General features: G+C 40.5%; 1 protein-coding gene across 1 annotated transcript; it reads left to right on the top strand.

Moving 5' to 3' along the window:
* The first annotated feature begins 12,049 nt into the window (after positions 1-12,049).
* Positions 12,050-12,685, top strand: LOC126626742 (uncharacterized). The gene has a single exon (XM_050296139.1). The coding sequence runs from the start codon at positions 12,050-12,052 to the stop codon at positions 12,683-12,685; it is 636 nt and encodes a 211-aa protein (XP_050152096.1).
* Positions 12,686-21,567: the final 8,882 nt, after the last annotated feature.

The raw sequence follows: 21,567 nt of genomic DNA on the forward strand, positions 1-21,567 counted from the left end.
GGCTGCCTTAAGAAGCGTTTGAGTATGTACTCGATCTCAATCCCGTTATAAAACAGCAATACTTACACTTGAATGATCAAACTAATTAATCCTCTCTAGCCAGCTTAAGGAGAATGAATGTTAGTATATATATACTAGCTAGCAAAACGACCAGTTCAAATTTCAGGGACAGATTTCCTTTACCTAGGTTAGGGAGAGAGAGAGTGAGAGAGATCGCTTTGTAAATCTATATGTGCTTTGTTAGCTTACGAATTAAATAAGCCAACTTAGTGTGATACAACATATGTGTAGCTCATTTTGGTTAATTCAATATGTATAGAATCAATCCCAAGCTATATAAACTTGTCACATGCTTAATGTTTGTTTGTGCCTTGTCCTAAATGGTAGGTTATCAATAGTCCGGTTGTGGAACAATCCACTTCATAGTTTTAAATGTCAAATTAATTGTAAATATGGAACAATTTAAAATATTGCCGGCCGGCTATTGGAGCCAAAAGGAGAATGCATGCATGACATTTATCTTCACTTAGTATTATAGTCTACTGATATTTATCTTCATCTTAAGAGGTAGGTTCGAATCTCTTGAATAACGATCAATTTTAATACGAATTTAGACCCACACGTCTTAGTATAAATATGTATATCGTTGCCTCTCATAAAAAAAAAAGATAAAAAAGAAAGTAGAATACACGTATCCCTATGATATATGTTGCTTATTGTTGATGCAGAAAACATGAGGGGTCTTAGAACAACGTAAATCCGATCATGAATCTGCAAGAAATGTAAATAACACAAGATATATCGTGGTTCACCCCAATGTTTGGGCTACGTCCACACTGATATTGTATTTCTCTGAGAGGATTGTGAGGGAGAGAGCCTCTGTAATGTGAGTGAGGCTTTGAGAGGGGAATGGGGCTTGCTCTGAATATGAGAGCCTCCCTTAATGAGGAGAGTGATGAGTCCTTTTATAGAATAAGGGCTCCTCACTTATTATATATTTGCCCCTTCATTTATTACATAATTACATTTAAGTTCCCGAGTATTTATATGAGATCTAAATACGGAGGCCGTAAGTATGGTACAAACAGTAGTCCCCCAAGTCTTCAGTCAAGAGAGTCTTTTGGCTGGAGATTTGAAATTCAGTCCATGTGTAGGCCGAAGTAACTAGATGTCGTTTAGGACTGATACTCGATATGAGGCGGTGCCCAATCTGAAATAATGCTCAACTAGAAGTAGCACATATTGCGAGGTTGCTCTGTTTTATGTTGCCTTGGTTGGCTCGGCTTGTGGCGTTGAAGGTGAGGGAGTCCCTTTTATAGAATAAGAGCTCGCTCCTCAATACATAAGTGATGGGCTAGAGTTGATGCTCTCTAATGATGGTGAGGGAGTCCCCTTTATAGAATAAGGGCGCGCTCCTCAATACATGAATGATGGGTTAGGAGTGATGTTCGTGGCGATGCGGTTGCTCAACTGGAGGCGATGCTCTCTAATGAAAGTGAGGGAGTCCCTTTTATAAAATAAAGGCTCGCTCCTCAGTACATGAAGAATGGGCGCTCTTTAATGAAAGTGAGAGAGTTCCTTTTATAGAATAAGGGCTCACTCCTCAGTACATAAATAATGGGCTAAGTCCCCCAAGTGTTTTTCATAAGGCCCAGTTGAGGCCCAATATATGGTACATAATGTAGTCCCCCAAGTCTTCGATCAATATAGTCTGTTGGCTGGAGACTTCAAATTGAATCCATGTATGGGCCGAAGTGGCGGTTGTTCGGATGCGGTATTTGTATACCCTACACTGAAGCTTTGTAGGTGAAGCTTTGCAAGTGAAACTTTGAAGCTGGAGTTTTTGTAAATGAAGCTTTTGAAGTTGGAGCTCTGTAAATGAAGCTTTTGAAGCTAGATTGTCATGAGTGATGCTCATGAATGTTTATATTGATTGACATGAGTGATGCTCATGGATGTTGACATGAATGATGCTCATGAGTGATGCTCATGAATGATGGTCATGAATGTTTATGTATGATTGTTATTAGTGATGCTTATGAATGTTTATGTATGAATGACATGAGTGATACTCATGTATAATTTTGGAGTACTAGACGTACTTTTGATCACCTGGTTGGTGATAATAGAAGTAGGTTGCCGAATAATTTTTGGAGTACTGGGCGTACTTTTGATCACCTGGTTGGTGATAATAGAGGTAGGTTGCCGAATAATTTTTGGAGTATTGGGCATACTTTTGATCACCTGGTTGGTGATAATAGAGGTTCTGACTCTTTTGGGCATATAGGCCTTCGCCTTCCACATAACATTCCAGCCCATTATTTTGGGCTTTGCCCTTTTTTTTTTTAATTTTTTTATTACTCTCTGATGGGGTTTATACAGATGTCTTCGAAAGATAAGAAAAATAAATCACATCACTTTAAAGTAAGGAACCCTTATCTTTCTCCTAGGTCTTCCCTTAGCTTTCTCAGAAAATAGGAACATGCATGATGAAAGTGTGGGCATCTTCTTTGGCTTTAGCAAAATCTCCCTTTTTCTTTTTCTTTTGCGTTGTCCCCCATGTGTTCTCGAGGAGAGCCTCCCTTTTTCTTTTTTCTTTTTTTTTTTTTAGCAGGTGGCAGACATCTTCTTTTCTTTTTCTTTTTTTTCTTTTTCCAGCAGGTGGCAGACATCTTCTTTTCTCTTCTCTTTGCTTTTGCTTTTGTTTCTGTTTCTTTTGACAAGCTGATGGATGGACAGGATGGCATGGGCTTGGTCTGTGCTTGAGCCGTCGTAGTTCCACTTCGGCAGTTCTGATGGGTTTGTTACTACTCCAGGCTAGCGAGCCTGTGCAGCGAGGATCTCATCCACAACCATGACAACCTTATTGAAATGCTCATCTTGTCTGTTTCCAAGGTCAAACACTCCGTAGTTAAGATTCTTAAGCCACTCCCCTATTTCTTCACCCCCTGTAAACCACTTGTGAAATCTCGCGCTAGAGCTTCTTGGCGATGACGTCAGCGACATCTCACATGCTGGAGCCTCCTGGCGTTGTTGTTGTTGGGCCTGGCGAAGTGCAGAAAGTTCTGGACCTCGGTCCTCCTCGGCGTATGGATCGGCAGCCTCGAAGCGGGGGCCGGTGCTGAAACCTACAGCTGCTGGAGCTCGAAAGTGGTTGATTTTTTTGGTCAGTTGAGAGCAGAGGAAGTGGGAAGTGAGTAATCGTCGTCCATTTCGAAATTGGAGACGCACCCATTCATCTTTTGTTCCGAAATCCAATCAGGATTTAAATAATAAAAAGGGAGAAAAATGAGGTACTTGTACTCCGAGTTTGGATCGACGATGGAAGCAGAGGAGGTACTTCACTCGGTCTCTGAATATCTGAGTCTCTGAGTCTTTGAGTGGTTGTGCAGAGCAAAAGAATGGTACTTTGAATAATTGGGTTTACAAGAGTGGAAAGCTCCAATGTGGGTGGTGATGGGAAATTAATGGATAGAAATCTCAAGGGAAAAGATTTCAGTCGCAGCTAGTAGCTACTACTACTCTCTCTATCCTCTAAAGATAAGGCTCTGTCTGTCTCTGTGATTTGCTTGTGGAATTGGAGACTATTGGTCAGCTGATTCAAAAGAGATGCATCCGAGTTTCTCTCTATAGATTGAATGGGTGTGTCTCTGAATGTGGGCGTTGGGTTTCTGCAGATTCACGTCGGAGGTGAAAAATTGAGAGAGGACCGACATAGCTTTTCGTATCGTTTCCCACAGACGGCGCCCAATGTTGATGCACAAAACCGGAGGGGTCTTGGAACAACGTAAATCCGATCGTGAATCTACAAGAAATGTAAATAACACAAGATGTATCGTGGTTCACCCCAATGTTTGGGCTACGTCCACACTGATATTGTATTTCTCTGAGAGGATTGTGAGGGAGAGAGCCTCTGTAATGTGAGTGAGGCTTTGAGAGGGGGAGGGGGCTTGGTCTGAATATGAGAGCCTCCCTTAATGAGGAGAGTGAGGAGTCATTTTATAGAATAAAGGCTCCTTACTTATTACATATTTGCTCATTCATTTATTACATAATTACATTTAAGTCCCCCTAGTATTTATATGAGATCTAAATACGGAAGCCCTAAGTATGGTACAAACACTTATAAAACCAAAACCTATTAGTTTCATTTTCAATTAAAAAGATTTCTTAAAATTGCTCAAAGAATGTAAGTGACATGGCGGAGAGATATTTCTAAATTTTTATGTTTTCGGAACATGAGTTGATACAACACATATCATATTATAAGTAGAGAATTTTTTTTTCAAGTGTTCATCTACTTGTATTATTATTTTTTTATAATATAAACTAAAAAAAATCTAATGAGTATATAAACTTACAATGCACTAATTAATTGTTAGATTGCGCTTATATGCATGTGTAGGCAACTCACAATAGCAAAAGTATATCTTATTGCAAGCACTTAATTAGAAACAAATGAATTCAGCATAATCTAAAAATGCGACACTTAAGGAGTATTGAAGTAAAGGTTGGTTTGGGATTGTGGTATTTAAAAAAAAAAACAGCTTATTAAAAAATTTGGAACATAAAATGTATTTGGTAAAACAATTAATTGCTGTCAATGACAGTAGAAAAGCATAAAAAAGCAAAAGCGGTGTATATCATACTTCTAAAAAAAATGTTTTTGCTTTCAAAACATAGTGTTCAGTGCCTATTTAATGAAATTTTCAAATGACAAGTATACCCTCACATAATTTACAAAATTATAACATTTGCCCCTACATTATTCTTTTTGACAATTATTATATCATATTAAATACTATATCATTTTTAGTCATTTAACATAGTCACAACATATATATAAAAGGTTACCAATGTATAACTTTCTAGAAAATGCTTGCATTTCCCCATTGGGGGAATGGGCTCACTCCACTACTTTCAAATAATGCATCTTTTCTATAGAATTTTATAATTGAAGTTGTCCAAATATTTAATTTTCATTAAAAGATCATTCTTACAAAAAAAATATATGAATCGGAGTTCGTTTGGTCATTCAAAGTGTATCATATACATCAACAATATATGTACCAATTAACATATTTATTAATAATCATTTATTTATTTGATATATTTGGATGACTAAACGAACTTTGATTTGAATGATTTTTTGTAATCTTCCAATCAAAATTAAGAAATTGATCGGTGATTATAAAGTTTTCACGAAAAAGATATGTTATTTGAAAGTCAGCTCATTCCTCCAAAGGAAGAACGCAAGCGTAATTATAATTGTTCACAGTGTTTCCTTCGTTCAATTATTTAATTAATGGTTATGTATAACGAGTATTTTTTCTTTTCCATTTTCTTCGTTCTTGATGGATGATGGTTTTAGAACTTCGAAACTGTTAGGATAAAAGATTAGTATTGTTTTACATTGCCAGGTGTCACAATTGTATTGGGAACTCTAGAAGTCAGTTATGTGTCATTGTATTTATAAGGATGTATGATGTAATAGTTGGATATAATGATAATACAGTTTCTCTCTCTACATTCTCTCTCGTCGAAAGCTTTCTTGAGTTCTTCATAAGTTCTTCTTCATAGTTTGTTATCAGCGTTATCATGGTATCTTCGCCTACCATGGTTAACACCTGTGATTAACGATTCCTGTGCTTCCGCTCGTCGTCGTCGTCGTCGTAGTCGTAGTCGTCGTGGTCGTGGTTGTTCCGGTGACCGAGATCGGATCCTTGCTGGTTGTTCGCAATTTCAGAGAAGTGTTGATTTCTCAAACCCTAAGTCGGTGGCATTTCTTCTTGTCGGTTGTTCGTTCTGCCATTGGAGACTGTTGATCTTTTCGTCGTTCTGTGCAGCTACTGCCGTGCCGTGATTCGTGTAGTCTGGTGCTCTAAGTCGGTGGAGTTTCTTCTTGTTGGTTGTTTGTTCTATAGTCGTCAACGGTTGATTTGTTCGTTGATCTTTGCAGCTGCCGTCGTGATCATCTTGAGGTGTTTTCTTTCGATTTCTCCGTATTGATATTTGCAAGATTTTGTCTATCACAATTATTGCTATGTGGTACTTCTTGCTGAGTGATTCTTGAGGTGTTTCTCTGTTGCTTTCTTGATCTATTGATTCTTGTTCTTGCATTATGGTTACGGCTGCACAATTAGCCCTCACTCAATCTCCAATTTCGTCACTTATACCTAGTGTTGGAAACACGGTGACTGTGAAATTGGATGATTCCAATTATGTTACTTGGAATTTCTAGATTTCTTTGTTACTAGAAGGGAATGGAATTATGGGATTTCTTGATGGCACCATTCCTTGTCCTCAGAAATATACTGAGTTGGAGTCTGATGATGAGTCGATTGTACATAATTCTCCACTGACTGATGCCTATCAAGTTTGGCAAATTCATGATAAAGCTCTTATGACCTTGATAACTGCCACACTATCTACTGCTGCTTTATCTTGTGTTATTGGATGTCGAAGCTCCAGTGATATGTGGAATCATTTGAAAGAAAGATTTGCTCATATGTCTCGCACTAGTATTGTTCAACTGAAGATTGATATGCAGAACATTAAGAAGGGGTCAGAATCGATTGATGCTTACTTGCAGAGGATTAAAGAATGTAGGGATCAGTTAGCTATTGCTGGTGTTGTGATTTCTGATGAAGATATTGTGATTGTGGCTTTAAGAGGATTACATACAGACTACAATACCATTAAGTATGTGATTCGGGGCAGAGAAAGTTTGGTCTCCTTGAAGGAACTTCGGTCTCAATTGAAGGCAGAGGAGTCTACTTTGGAAGAATGTCTTAAACAACCACATTTAATGGCAGCTATGTTTGCTAATGCTTCCAACACAACTTATGAAACTGGTGGATCTTCTAATTCTCGTCCATATACTGGAAACTTTGATCTGGGTTCTCATACTGGTCCATATACTGGTGGTTCTTCATTTTCACCAATGGCTCAGTTTCAACAATTGCCATTTCCCAATGGTCATGTTGCTTTTGTTTCTCAGACTGGTTCTGGAACTTACAACAATTTCAGGGGGACTAACTATCGAAACAAGGGTAAAGGGAAAAGGTTTAACACTGGTTTTCAACAACCTTCTGGACATCAACACTTTGCTCAACCCTCTCTTCCGTCACAGTCTCAGTTTCAGAATTCTGGATCTCAAATGGCTTCGGGACAATCTTTTCAACCACTGCTGATTTGTCAAATATGTGATAAAAAGGGCCATGTAGCTTTGAACTGCTTTCAGAATGGCTGCCAAATCTGCCACAGAAAAGGGCACACAGCTGCCACTTGCTTTGACAGGAACAATACTGGATCTCTGCCTATGTCTACTTTCTCCTCATCTCCTATGATGTTTCCGCAGCATTCATATTCTCAGAATTCTTCACAGTTGCAGCCCCATCCTCACTCTTCACCTTCATTTTCATCTCCCATGTAGCATCCTACTATGATGTCTTCATCACAGTATCCTAATGGAATGATGTCTCCTCCCAATAATTCGCAGGCTGCTTTTACTGCACGCACTAATTTCTCACCATCCGCCCCCACACATGAGTATTGGTTGCTGGATTCAAGAGCAACTAATCATATGACATCTGATTTGTCAAATCTGCAAGCTGCTACTCCATATGCTTCATCAGAAACTGTGACTGGTGCTAATGGTGAAGGTTTACAAATTTCTCATATTGGTCAAGCTTGCTTATCCACTCCTTCTCATACACTCGAGTTAAATTCTGTGTTACATGTTCCACAATTGTCACAGCACTTACTGTCTATGTATCAATTATGCAAAGACAACAATTGTAGGTGTATTGTTGATGAGTTTTCTGTGTGTATACAGGACAAGGTCACCAACAAGGTTCTCTATCAAGGACTGAGTAACCAAGCTGTCTATCCTCTTCCACTTCTCAAACCACCAAAGACTAATCCTGCAGCTTTTCTTGGACAGAAAATAAATGATTCTCTTTGGCATTGTCGATTGGGTCATCCCACCAATTCTGTTATACAAGTAGCTCTTAGTAAGTCAGCTATTACTTCCTCTTGTAATTCCCCATCTCAAACTTGTACTGCTTGTCTCCAAGGCAAGTTCACAAAGTTACCTTTTCCTGTAATGGCTTCCAAATCTTTTGTTCCACTTGAGGTCATTCACACGGATGTATGGGGTCCATCTCCTACCAAGTCTATAGAAGGGTATAGCTATTATGTGTCGTTTATTGACGAATGTACCAGATATACATGGATTTTTCCCATGAATAATAAAGCTGCTGTCTTTGAGATTTTTGTTCAGTTTCATGCCTATATTCAAAATTATTTTTCTGCAACTGTCAAAGTTTTGCAAAGTGATGGGGGAGGGGAATATGTTAGTACTCGATTTCAAAACTTTCTCACCACCAAAGGCATTGTCCATCAAAAATCTTGTCCATACACTCCTGAGCAAAATGGTTTAGCCGAAAGGAAAAATAGGCATCTTGTTGAAACTGCTGTTACATTACTTCAAAAAGCCTCTCTTTCATCTAAGTTTTGGTTTCATGCATGTGCCACAAGTACATATCTTGTTAATAGACTACCTACTTCCGTGTTGAAGATGCACTCTCCATTTGAAGTGTTGTATAAATCCCCACCTACACTTGATCACTTGAGGGTTTTTGGTTGTGCTTGTTACCCTTCCTTAAAACCTTATCGAACCAATAAACTTGATCCTAAGACCACTAGGTGTATATTTTTGGGGTATGCTGCTCAATATAAGGGGTATATTTGTTATGCTATAAGTGATAATAAACTAATTTTCTCTAGGCATGTTTTGTTTGATGAATCTGTCTTCCCTAGTACATATGGTCTGTCTTCTTCATCCTTCAGTTCTACTGTCTCTTCTGCATCAATTCCAGTTTCACTAGCTCCTCCTACTACCTTTTCTCATCCTCCATTTATTCCAATACCATTTCCACACATATCTTCTCACCCATCAGTTACTCAGTCCGATTTTCAGCAACTTGGTGATCTTGGTCCTACTGGAGGCAATTCTGCTTCACGTTCTGCATCTTCATTGTTGCTGTCCGAGTCTCATCCTGATGTAACAAGTTCTCAAGTTCCAGATTTGCAACATGTTTCTGTAGTCAGTTCTAATACTCATCCTATGCAAACAAGGTCCAAGTCAGGGATTTTCAAAAAGAAGGTTTTTTCTGCTGTTGTTCACGAAGATGTCAAGGAACCTCAGTCTTTTAGTATTGCTGCTCGATCATCTCAGTGGAGACAAGCAATGACAGAAGAGATGGATGCTCTTATTAAACAGCATACATGGACTCTTGTTCCTCTCCCATCTCATAAGAACTTGGTGGGTTGTAAATGGATATATAAAGTCAAAAGAAATCCTGATGGATCTGTGGCTCGGTATAAGGCTCGTTTAGTGGCCAAGGGGTTCTCTCAAGAAGCCGGCCTTGATTACTATGAAACGTTCAGCCCCGTGGTTAAGCCTACTACTGTTAGGTTAATGCTCTCATTGGCTGCAACAAAGGGCTGGAAACTTAAGCAGTTAAATGTTAAAAATGCGTTTCTGCATGGTTTTCTAGATGAAGAAGTGTATATGTCTCAACCACAAGGGTTTATTGACAAGGATCATCCAGATTTTGTTTGCAAATTAGAAAGGTCTTTGTATGGCCTCAAACAAGCCCCTCGTGCTTGGAATGCAAGGTTCTCGAGCTTCCTTCTCAGTTTGGGCTTCACATCCTCTTATGCCGATCCTTCCTTATATGTAAAACGTGATGGTCCTTCCCTTGTTGTGTTGCTGTTATATGTTGACGATATTATACTCAGTGGTGATGATGATGTACATGTTCAGTCTGTGATCAGTCAATTAACCAGGGAGTTCGATATGAAGGACTTAGGGGTCCTCCACTACTTTCTTGGGCTGCAAATTGAGTATCAACCTCAGGGATTGTTAGTTCATCAGTCCAAATATATCAGGGACTTGCTGCATAAGGTACATATGTTTGACAGTAAGCCATGTACCACTCCCTGTCATCCACATCAAAAGCTCTTAAATCATGGTAGTCCTCCATTCCATGATCCCGGTCTTTATAGAAGTATCGTCGGGGCATTACAGTATTTGACTTTCACTCGCCCTGATATAGCATATTCTGTCAATCAGGTATGTCAGTTTATGCATTCTCCTCTTGACAGTCACTTTGTTGCTGTCAAACGCATACTGCGGTATCTCAAAGGTTCTCTGCATCTTGGTTTGTGTTTTCAACCTGGTAATTTGGATATAAGAGCTTACACAGATGCTGATTGGGCTGGGGATCCCAATGATCGACGGTCAACCACTGGTTTTGTTGTGTTTTTAGGTGATAATCCAATTTCCTGGAGTTCCAAGAAACAGCATACAGTTAGTCGTTCTTCAACTGAGGCAGAATATCGCGCAATGGCAACTACCACTGCTGAAGTTGTGTGGATTCAGCAGTTACTTCAGGATCTATCTTTATCTCCTTCCACAACTCCTTTACTCCATTGTGACAATATATCAGCCATGGCTTTAGCAACCAATCCCATTCTCCATTCTAAAGCTAAACACATAGAAATAGACTGTCATTTTGTGCGGGAAAGAGTGCAGCAAGGCACCATTATGTTGCAGTTTGTTAACTCATCTAAACAGTTTGCTGATATTCTTACAAAGGGTCTCTGTTTTCCTTTGTTTAGTTCTCATTGTAACAATCTTATGCTAGCCAATGCCCAGCATAAAATTGAGGGGGAATGTTAGGATAAAAGATTAGTATTGTTTTACATTGCCAGGTGTCACAATTGTATTGGGAACTCTAGAAGTCAGTTATGTGTCATTGTATTTATAAGGATGTATGATGTAATAGTTTGATATAATGATAATACAGTTTCTCTCTCTACATTCTCTCTCGTCGAAAGCTTTCTTGAGTTCTTCATAAGTTCTTCTTCATAGTTTGTTATCAGCGTTATCAGAAACTACCGAAGTGATGAAGAATATTTCATGAGTAGACCTGTTTTGTTATTTGAACCAGTCTCCTTCCCAAATTTTGTAGTTGGAGTTTTGTTTGTGTATCGTCACTTTGCTGAGTCCACCATGACTCGTTCAAACTATATAGTAAGATTTTTGCAATTGGATTAAGTACCTAAAACTCCCAATCTTGCGGTTAGGTATGCTGTAAGATACTTTTCTCTCCTCCGTGAGTGCTCTCTCTCCTCTATGAGAGTTTTTCTCAGTGATCCTACTGATCTCGTTCCCTTGCTTTTATTCTTTGTCGGTTTGGGGTTTTGGATTTGTTTGCTTTTCGTTCTTGGTTTAGGGATTTGGTTGATGTTAACCCTGGCTCCATGGGCTTGTAAACTTGGATCTGGGTATTAATGCTTTTCTATGCGGTTGGTGGGTTTTGCAGTTAATTCAAGTTTTCTCTCACTCGAGCTGTCTCTATCCCAAGCGGCATCGCGGATTGTGCGAGGATGTAATCAGAGCGAGGCGATCTTCCCATAAGGGGCAACAGGTATTCCGTTTTGTTTGGTCTTGTCCTAGAAGGTAGGTGGATTTGCAAGAATTTGGGATATTGGTGGTTTGATTCCTATAGAATTTATTCCTACACAGTTGGTTGTTACTGGGGTCTGGATCTCAAGTTGGTTTTAATACTTGGAGACAGATTAGTAGCAGGCTTTAGGGTGGCGATATGGATGGGACTTCCATCTCTGTGGTCTTGGGGGTTATTTATGGATCTTTAATAAGGAAATTAATGGAACCCAAGACACGTCTGGATCTTTTAATGGAGTCTCAACTGCCAAAAATTGATCAGGGGGTAGATGCTTGGTTTAAAGCTGTATGGTGGAGACTAACGAAAAGAGTACATAATCGGGGGGTGGATCTGCAGTAAACATTAGAAAGAGCATTCACTTTGTTCCTACCAGTCTGAACGTCATTGGGTACTTTTTCTCTGCTTTATACAGTCGGAAAAAAGATTATTGCTCTTTCAATTGGGGAGGCAGACAGAGAAATAATAGAGAGGAGAGAAACAGAAGAACAGTTAAGAAGTTTAAAGAGAAAATGGCGAATGCTGTGGAGGAATTGGTTGTGCAACTAGAAAGTGGAATGGAGCTCTCGAACATGGAATTTGGAGTGAAACTCATAGCAAAGGTTCTGGTGGATCAAGAGCTTAACAAATGGGGTGTGAGAAACATTTTGAAGAGTGCGTGGAAAGAGTTTGGGGAGATTCAAATTAACTGGGTGCAAGACAACCTGTATGTGATCCTGGTTCGAGACGAGAATATTGCAACACGTTTACTGGAACAGGTGCCTTGGGGGGTGATGAAACAAAACCTCTCTGTGAAAAGGTGGACAGAAGATCTTGCAATGGAAGAAATCCCGATGCACATGGTGCTCTTCTGGGTGCAGATGAAAGGTATCCCTCCGTGTTTGTGCTCTGAGGGTAATTTAAACCGCCTGGCAAATAAATGTGGGGATTTACTGGAGGTTGAGGATATCACCAAAGCTAGGGGTTTCCTTCGAATCCGAATTATGGTGGATACCACGAAACCTCTAGTAACGGGGTGCTGGGTTACCAGGGTAGGAAACAAGGAATCCTGGGTTGAATTTCAGTACGAGCGGTTGCAGAATTTCTGCTATAATTGTGGTATCATTGGTCATCCTAGTATTGAATGCTCTGCGCCAGCAAGGAGATGAGAGGGGGCAGGATACGGGGAGTGGACTAGAACGAAAATGATCAGGGATTTTCCAGAGGCTTCGAGGGTGATTAATACGGCTCAAGGCAAAAGGAGGCAGGCGGGAGTCAACAGGGTGAAAGGGATTTTGAGTCAACGAGAGGGGGGAAATAATAATGGGGAAGAAGAGGGCAGTGTGACAGTCAATAGAGGAAGTGTGAGACATATTGGGGTTGTGAATACGCTAATTACCCAAGTTAGCTCACGAGAGACAGCTAATCCAACTGTGGGCGCTACGAATACGGTCACTGATCATGCTCACGGCTATATGGAAGGGATGGATGGGCATAACACTGTTGGGCTGCCTATAATGAGTATGGGTGTAATTGAGGAATGAGGGCAATCAGGAAGGGCTCTTGGTACTCGTCGGGTGAATATCAGAAGAAGACAGGTTGAGGCAGAGGCGAAGAGAAGGGTGAAAGGGGTAGAGAGCAACTCACAATATCCCACGGGGATGGTAGATCATGGAAGTCAGTATAGTCAAACTGAGCAGCTGATGAACCAGAATCTGCTCAAAGGAATGCAACCGAATAACTCTGTTCTAGGCCATCTGGAGGACATAAGCATTTTTCAACGAATTGGCCTAAAGAGGAATGCTGGGGAAGGAAGTAGCAAAAGAACCTCAAGACCGATAAAGAGAGCAAAATGACAAGCTACTTCAAGGGGACGAGCTAGGAAAGGTGGGCATACAAGATGTGTATCTGGACATAGTGAGACGAATGAAGCCTATGAGGAAAATCTACTGGAGGTTCCAGTATCAGATGAGAATTTATGGCCTCATCTGGAGGACATTGTGAATGAGGAGGAAACTATACGGAGTCAGCGATTAAGAAGCAATCAAGGTGGCGGTAGCGGCTGGCCTGATACAGCCGCAAGTCAACCATGATAGACCTGATTTGGAACTGCCGTGGTCTTGGGTCGGACATGGTAGTTCGAGCCCTACATGGGCTTATTCGAAAATATAGACCCTTTGTGGTATTTTTAATGGAGACTAAGATGTAAAACCATAGAATAGTGGGAGTTCGTAGGAGGATGGGTTTTGTGAATGGGTGGGATGTTCCTCCGGTTGGATCAGCGGGTGGTCTGAGCTTGTGGTGGGATGACAGTTTGGAGGTCAATGTTATATCATCCAACAGGAACTTGATCCATACTGAGATGTGATTTTTTTAGGATGAGTGGTTTAATGCTTCATGGGTTTATGACACTCCATATAGAAATGAGAAAATTAAGTTTTGGCAGTGGATTACGGAAGAGCTGAGCCCGACGCGTGCCCCTTGGTTTTGTGCGGGCGACTTTAATGAGATATTATCTGAAGATGAAAAATCGGGAAGGAGTCCTTGGCATTGGTCGACTATTCCATTTTTACAGTCCTTCTTAAATTGTATGGAATTGGTGGACCTTGGATTCTCAGGGCCAAAATTTACTTGGAGAGGGACCAGAAATGGCAGCTTGGTGCAGGAAAGGTTAGACATGGATTTAATTAACGGAAGCTGGCAGACTCGGTGGCCAAACTCGGTGATTATTCATGAAAATGTTAGGGCTTCCGATCACTACCCGCTGATATTAAATACTAACCCGCTGGCCCCCAAGTGTAAACCTATGTTCAGATTTGAGGCTTTTTGGTGCAAAGAGGAGGGATGCAGGGAGACCATAACATGATGCTGGAATGTGGGAAGTGCTGGTGGAGGGGTCGCTACGTGGCAATGGAAGATTAACGCCACTAGAAGAGGATTGATTAGCTGGAGTTCGGGCAAGTTCAAAGCCAGAAAGTTTGAGCTCCAACGGTTAAACTCTCATTTGGGGAATCTGCAACGGCAATGGGAGGAAAATAAGGAAAAAATCAATGAGGTTACTGCAATTATTAATCGGCTTGAGGCACAAAAGGAATCATACTGGGCGTCAAGATCTTGCATTCGGTGGTTGCAAGCTGGCGACTCAAACACTGTTTTTTTTTCACCAATCTACAATCCAAAGGCGTAGACGAAACAAATTAGCCCGAATCAGGAATGAGAAAGGTGGTTGGCAGGAAAATCCGGCTAGAGTCAGACTAACGGTGGAATATCATTTTCAAAGGCTTTTTACGTCGAATGGCAATCGAGATTGGGGGGATATTCTCTACTGCTTGGATCCGGTTGTAACAAATGACATGAATGAGACTTTATGTAGCCCCATCTCTGATGAGGAGATTAAAGATGTTGTGTTTAATATGGAAGGATCGAAGGCACCTGGACCTGATGGGTTTCAAGGTCTGTTTTTTCAATCATACTGGGACATTATTGCAACTGAGGTACATGGCATTGTTACTGACTGTCTTAGGGGTGATGGCTACCCTTCTGTTATCAACTCTACTAATATTGCTTTGATCTCAAAGGTTCCAAACCTGGAAGGGGTAAATCAGTTTAGGCCCATAAGCCTTTGTAATTATTCTTATAAGGTTCTATCTAAGATTTTGGCGAATAGGTTGAAGCCCTTGCTGGATCAAATTATTTCTCTGAATCAAAATGCGTTCATCAAAGGAAGACAAATTCAAGAGAATATTATCTTGGCTCATGAAATTTTTCATTTCCTTAAGATGAGAAGAACAAAGACAAAATTCGAAATGGGGATTAAGCTAGATATGAATAAGGCTTATGATCGGGTTGAATGGGACTTTCTGGAGGCAGTTATGGTGCATCTTGGTTTCCAATAAATGTGGATTGCTATGGTTATGAAGTGTGTTAAAACTGTGGAATTTTCTATTTTAATCAATGGGAGGCCGGGGCGAACCTTTAAACCTACAAGGGGACTTCGACAGGGGGATCCCCTATCACCCTACTTGTTCCTTCTTATCAGTGAGGTTCTTTCGTTGTTAATCAGTAGGGCGGTTCAGTAGGGGTATTTGGAGGGCATTAAATTATCTACTTAGGGGCTTATGCTCTCTCACTTATTGTTTGCTGATGACATTCTAATTTTTCTAGTGGCTACCAACCAGAATTGCAGGAATCTTTCTTCCCTTCTTAATGCTTATTGCAGAGCGTCCGGGCAACAAATTAGCCTTCAGAAATCGGTGGTTTATTTTGTGGCAAATACTCCTGCCCATTTATCTTCGGAGCTTTGTAATATCTTAGATATGCCCAAGGTGGAAGACCCAGGAAAATATATGGGTTTACCATCAATTTGGGGGAGGTCGAAGAAAGAGGCTTTACAGTTTATTAAGGAGCGGATCTTGTCGAAGATTACGGGCTGAAAACGACGTTTTCTATCTCAAGCGGGAAAGGAAGTTCTCATAAAAGCAGTGATCCAAACTATTCCTCTGTACACAATGTATGTGTTTCGATTGCCTGTGAGTTTTTGCAAGGATGTTGATGCAGTTGTGGCGAGGTTTTGGTGGGCGAGAGCGGATCGGGATCGTGGAGTACATTGGCTTAAATGGAATGACTTGAGTCGGCCAAAAAAGGAAGGGGGTTTGGGCTTCCGCAATCTCAATGATTTTAATATTGCTCTTCTAGCCAAACAATGTTGGCGATTGATTCATGACCCGGACTCTTTATGGGCTTGTGTTTTGAAAGCACGATACTTCCCGAATTCTTTCTTCTTGGAGGCTAAGAAGGGTGGGAGGGCCTCTTGGGCTTGGGCGAGTTTATTGGAGGGGATGGATCTTATTCTAAGGGATGCTAGATGGCAGATTATGGAAGGGATGAAGGTTCGGTTTTGGCAAGATAATTGGATCCCGGGAATAACGGGGGGGGGGGCACCCTACTCCTCTTAATCCTTCGGTCATCAATAGGGAGTGCAAAGTTGCGGAGTTCATTGATCCGAGTTCGAGGACTTGGAACTTGAACCTTCTCTCAAACTTTATCTCGGATTCAGAGAGCGATACCATCTCTAAAATCTATGTGGGGCCGCTTTTAAGTCCTGATAAGCTTGTCTGGCCTTATGAGAGAAATGGTTCTTTTTCAGTGAAGTCCGGATATTGGAGAAATCACAATAGACACCCATGCATAAACCTTGATCGCCCGTCCTCCTCACGTAGTGTTCATCATCAGATTTGGGTTTGGCTATGGAGTTGTAAGGCTACCCCTAAGATGAAGAACTTTCTTTGGCGAGCTCTTAAGGAGGCTTGTGCTACTAACTCCAATTTGTTTCGACGTAGGTGTGCCACTTCCCCCCTTTACCCAGTTTGTAATGAATGTGTGGAGACCATGGAGCATATTCTCCTTCTATGTCCTTGGGTGTCTAGAGTATGGTTTGAGGGTCCATTGAATGTTCAGATCAATCAAAGCTCAATTACTACTTTGGTTGAATGGGTGTATGGGGCGTTAAATCAAAATATGGGTTGTCAGGGGGATCTCGCTCGGTCTATGAGGTACCTGATTTTTACATGTTGGTTTATTTGGAGAGCCCGATGTGATGCTTTTTTCAACGGTGTTAAGCCCTCACCTCTTCGATCTATTCGAACTATCATTACTGCTTTGGAGTCTTTTATGCAAGCCTCCGCCCCCCTGCTGTTATCATTCACAATCCAAACTAGCCGTCATCGCGGTACGCGCCTTCTCACTCTTTGGTCTCCTCCCCCAGTCAATAAGATTAAGGTGAATGTTGATGCGTGTTGGAGGAGAGACTCATGTTGTGGTAAGATTGGGACTGTGGCCCGTGATTAGTTGTCGGGTTGCAGGGCGGTTAAAAGTGTATGGATGCATGCATCTTCGGTTAGGATGGCTGAAGCTCTTGCTATTCTGGAAGGGTGCTTGTTGGCTAAGTGTTTGCAAGTGTAGGAGGTGGTAATTGAGTCGGACGCACAAGGGGTTATTCGGTCCCTCAATTCCCCTTCTTTGAGCTGTGATTGGGACTTTCTCCCAATTCTTAGCCGTATCTTGGATGTTGGGAGGAGTTTTCATTCATGCTCCTGATCGTGGATTCCACGATCGGCAAATATGGCGGCGGATTTTGTCGCAAGGAATATTTCACTGGAGATGTGCAGCTTTAGCTGGGTTGTTCAACCTCCATCTTCGCTAGTTGGCATTTTGAACAAAGATAGTCTTCCCTGTCCTCCTTTGTAATTGGGGATGGGTTGTACTGGTAATAAGGCGACGCTGGTACTTGTTGAGGTGGTGTCTTTCTTGATCCTATTTATTTGTGTCTGTATCTTCTGGGGTTGCAGAGGTTGTTTCTCTGCGTGTTGTTTGTCCTTATGCCTCTCTGTTCTTTGAATCTATCATTTTACCAACAAAAAAAAAACTATATAGTAATTACATGAGCTTTTTCTCCAAGCATTGGAAAACAAACTTTATATGTCCGATTATAATTGCAAACGTTTCGTCACGTTTCCCTTGATAGTGTTTGGTTTCTGGGTTAGTTTCAATGGAAGTTCAAAGGTTAGTGAAATACACCGAAGAAAAAGGAGAGAAAATGTATTCAAGGATTGTGTCAATTCTATTCACTTCACTTACATACTGAAAAACATCTTCAGCATATATGACAGTTAGAGGAGTGAAAAAAAAAACAATTCCACTCACTCTATTACAAAGCAATCACAACCATTCATTCTTAAGTCATCATGTAAAATGCTTACACATGTCATGAGCTATGACTCATTACAAACTAATCTAAATGCCATATGGAATATGATCCAAAGGCTCACATTTGAACACAACTTGCTTAACACAAAAACTATCACAGCAAATACATTTACATATCAATACACCCTTCTAAATGTTTTGCTGATTTCACTCCAAGTGCAGTCCTCAGATACTCAAATCGATCCTTGGGAAGAGCCTTGGTAAAAATATCTGCCAATTGCTCTTCTGTACTGCAATAGCTCAGTTCAAGTGTCCCATTTTGAATCGCATCCCTTATGAAGTGATACCTCATGTTGATGTGTCTTGTTTTCTGGTGAAATGCTGGATTCTTGGACATGGCTATAGCAGAGGTGTTATCACATAGCAAGGGTGTAGCTTCCACTTGTTCCTCTCCAAAGTCAGATAGTACAAACCTCAGCCACATTGCTTGTGTTGTAGCTTATGCAGCACTCACATATTCAGCTTCTGCAATGGATAAAGCCACACTGCATTACTTGACAGAAGCCCATGAGAATATCCCTGAACCAAAACTAAATGCATAGCCCGAGGTACTCTTCATGTCATCCAAACTTCCAGCCCAGTCACTATCACAGTAGCCTATCAACACAGCAGCTTTACCCTTCACATACTCAATCCCAAAATCCAGTGTCCCTTGTACATATCTCAGAACCCTTTTAGCTATCCCCATGTGTTTCCTGGTAGGTTTCTGCATAAACCGAGCCAACAAGCATGATGCATACATTAAATCTGGTTTAGTAGTTGTCAGATATAACAAACTACCAATCATTTTCCTGTACAAACTTTGATCAGCATCCTCACTTCCATCTTCTTTAGATAACTTGTCAGTGATTGCAAGTGGAGTTTTCACAGCTTTACAGTCTTTTAAGCCAAATTTCTCAAGTAAAGACTCGGCATATTTCTTCTGATGAATAAATATGCCCTTCTCAGTTTGAATTATGCCCAAACCAAGAAAATGATGCAGCAATCCCAAATTTGACATTTCATATTGTTTCATCATATCCTTCTTAAACTCTTGGATCATTTCATCATAACTCCCTGTATAGATAATATCATCTACATACAGAGATACAATAAGCACACTTGCATCATTGAATTTAGTATACAAAGTCGCTTCACTTTGACTTTTCTTAAATCTGGACCTGTTGAAGTATGTGTCTATCTCATCATACCAAGCTCTAGGAGCTTGTTTTAGACCATATAAGGCCTTTTTCAACTTGTAGACCTTGTCTTCTTGCCCTTTTACTTCAAATCCCTGTGGTTGATCCACATATACTTCCTCATGCAGTGTACCATTTAGGAATGCAGATTTGACATCTAATTGGAACAATTTCCATTCCTTTTGAGCTGCCAATGCAATTAGAGTCCTAATGGTATCAAGTCTTGCCACTGGTGCAAATGTTTCATTGAAATCAACCCGAGGTTTCTGAGAGTAGCCCTTAGCCACTAATCATGCCTTGTTCTTCTGCACTGAGCCATCCAGATTAAGTTTTGTCTTGTAAACCCACTTTACACCAATTACAGGTTTGTCACTTGGCCTATTTACCAACTCCCATGTATCATTCTTTTCAATCATTTCAATCTCTGTGAACATAGCTTTTCTCCAAGCCTTATCCCCTAATGCTTCTTCAAAACACTCAGGTTCCACTACACAGAAATTGCATCTCTCATAAACTTCATTCAAACTCCTGAATCTGAAAGGAGTATGATCATACTCTTGTGAATCAGTATGATCCACTTGCTCCTCTTGACTTGAAGAAGAAGTAATAGTTTGATCGTGTTATTCCTATAATGATTCTATGTACTCCACATTTCCTTTATACTCTTCATTCTCAACATTGCTCCCTTCATTCCCATTAGCAATTGAAATAGGCAGGTTCTTCTTAGCACAAGATTTCCAGTCCCAGCAAGTATTATCATCAAAAATCACATCCCTAGAAATAACAATTTTCTTGGTTTCAGGATTGTACAACCTGTACCCCTTTTCACAGGTTCCATAACCAAGAAGAATGCATTTGACACTTGTTGCATCAAGTTTTTGTCTCATCTGTGATAGAACTTGTGCATAGCATAGAGATCCAAACACTCTTAAGTGTTTCACTCTAGGTTTCCTTCCACTGTAGGCTTCAAATGGAGTCTTCTTGTTCAGAGCTTTGGTAGGACATCTATTGAGAATATAGACTGCAGTATTAACTGCTTCTGCCCAAAACTCAAATAGAATGCCCTTCTCCAACAACATGCATTTAGCCATTTCTACAATGGTCCTATTTCTTCTCTCTGTTACACCATTCTGTTGAGGGGAATAAGCCATTGTGAGTTGTCTTTTTAGACCAAGATCTGCACAAAACTGAGAAAATTCCTGAGAAGTGTACTATCATCCCCTGTCACTTCTTAATTTTTTCAGTTTGAACCCATTTTGTAATTCAACAGTTGCTTTGAACCTTTTGAACACATCGAATGCCTCAGATTTGTTCCTAAGAAAATACACCCATCCCATTCTGGTACAATTATCAGTGAATGTGATAAAATACTTATTTCCTACTTTGGTAGGTGTTTGCATTGGTCCACATATATCAGTGTGGATCAACTCCAATGGTAAAGCAGCTCTCCACTTGGTTTCTTTGGGAAATGAATCTCTGGAATGCTTGCCAAGGGCACACCTTCACACACTGTAGTGTTCACTTTCAGCTCAGGTAAGCCATTGACCATATCAAGTTCTTGCAGCTGCATTAGAGCATTCATATTCAAATGCCCTAGCCTTCGATGCCATATCTCAGCAGGTTGCCCAACACTGGCTCTCATGACAATTTGAATTCCTGGTTGCAACTTCAAAGGAAAAACTTTGATTCCCTTTCATTGGGATCTTGACAACTAGATTAGAACATGTGAGATCATCATAGATTTTGACTTCAGCACCTCCAAATACCAGATAGTAACCATGCTCCATCATCTGTCCTACACTTAACAAATTCTCTTTTAAACCAGGTACTAACATAATCTCCTTTATGTACCTTTTTCCATGCTTAATGTCAACCAGTAACTCTCCTTTTCCAACCACATTAACCAATTGTCCTGTACACATCTCAACTTTAGCAGTAACACTTCTATCTATGTTCACCAATAGATCTTCTCTTCCTGTCATATGATTACTGCAGCCATTATCAACATACCAAATGTCTTCATTCTTCTTCACTGCAACAGACATACATACATAGAACATAGTTGGATTGTTCTCCACTTGTTTGACATAATTGGCCTGTTGAGTAAC

This window comes from Malus sylvestris, chromosome 6 (genome assembly GCF_916048215.2).
Source record: "Malus sylvestris chromosome 6, drMalSylv7.2, whole genome shotgun sequence".
Lineage (NCBI taxonomy): Eukaryota > Viridiplantae > Streptophyta > Magnoliopsida > Rosales > Rosaceae > Malus > Malus sylvestris.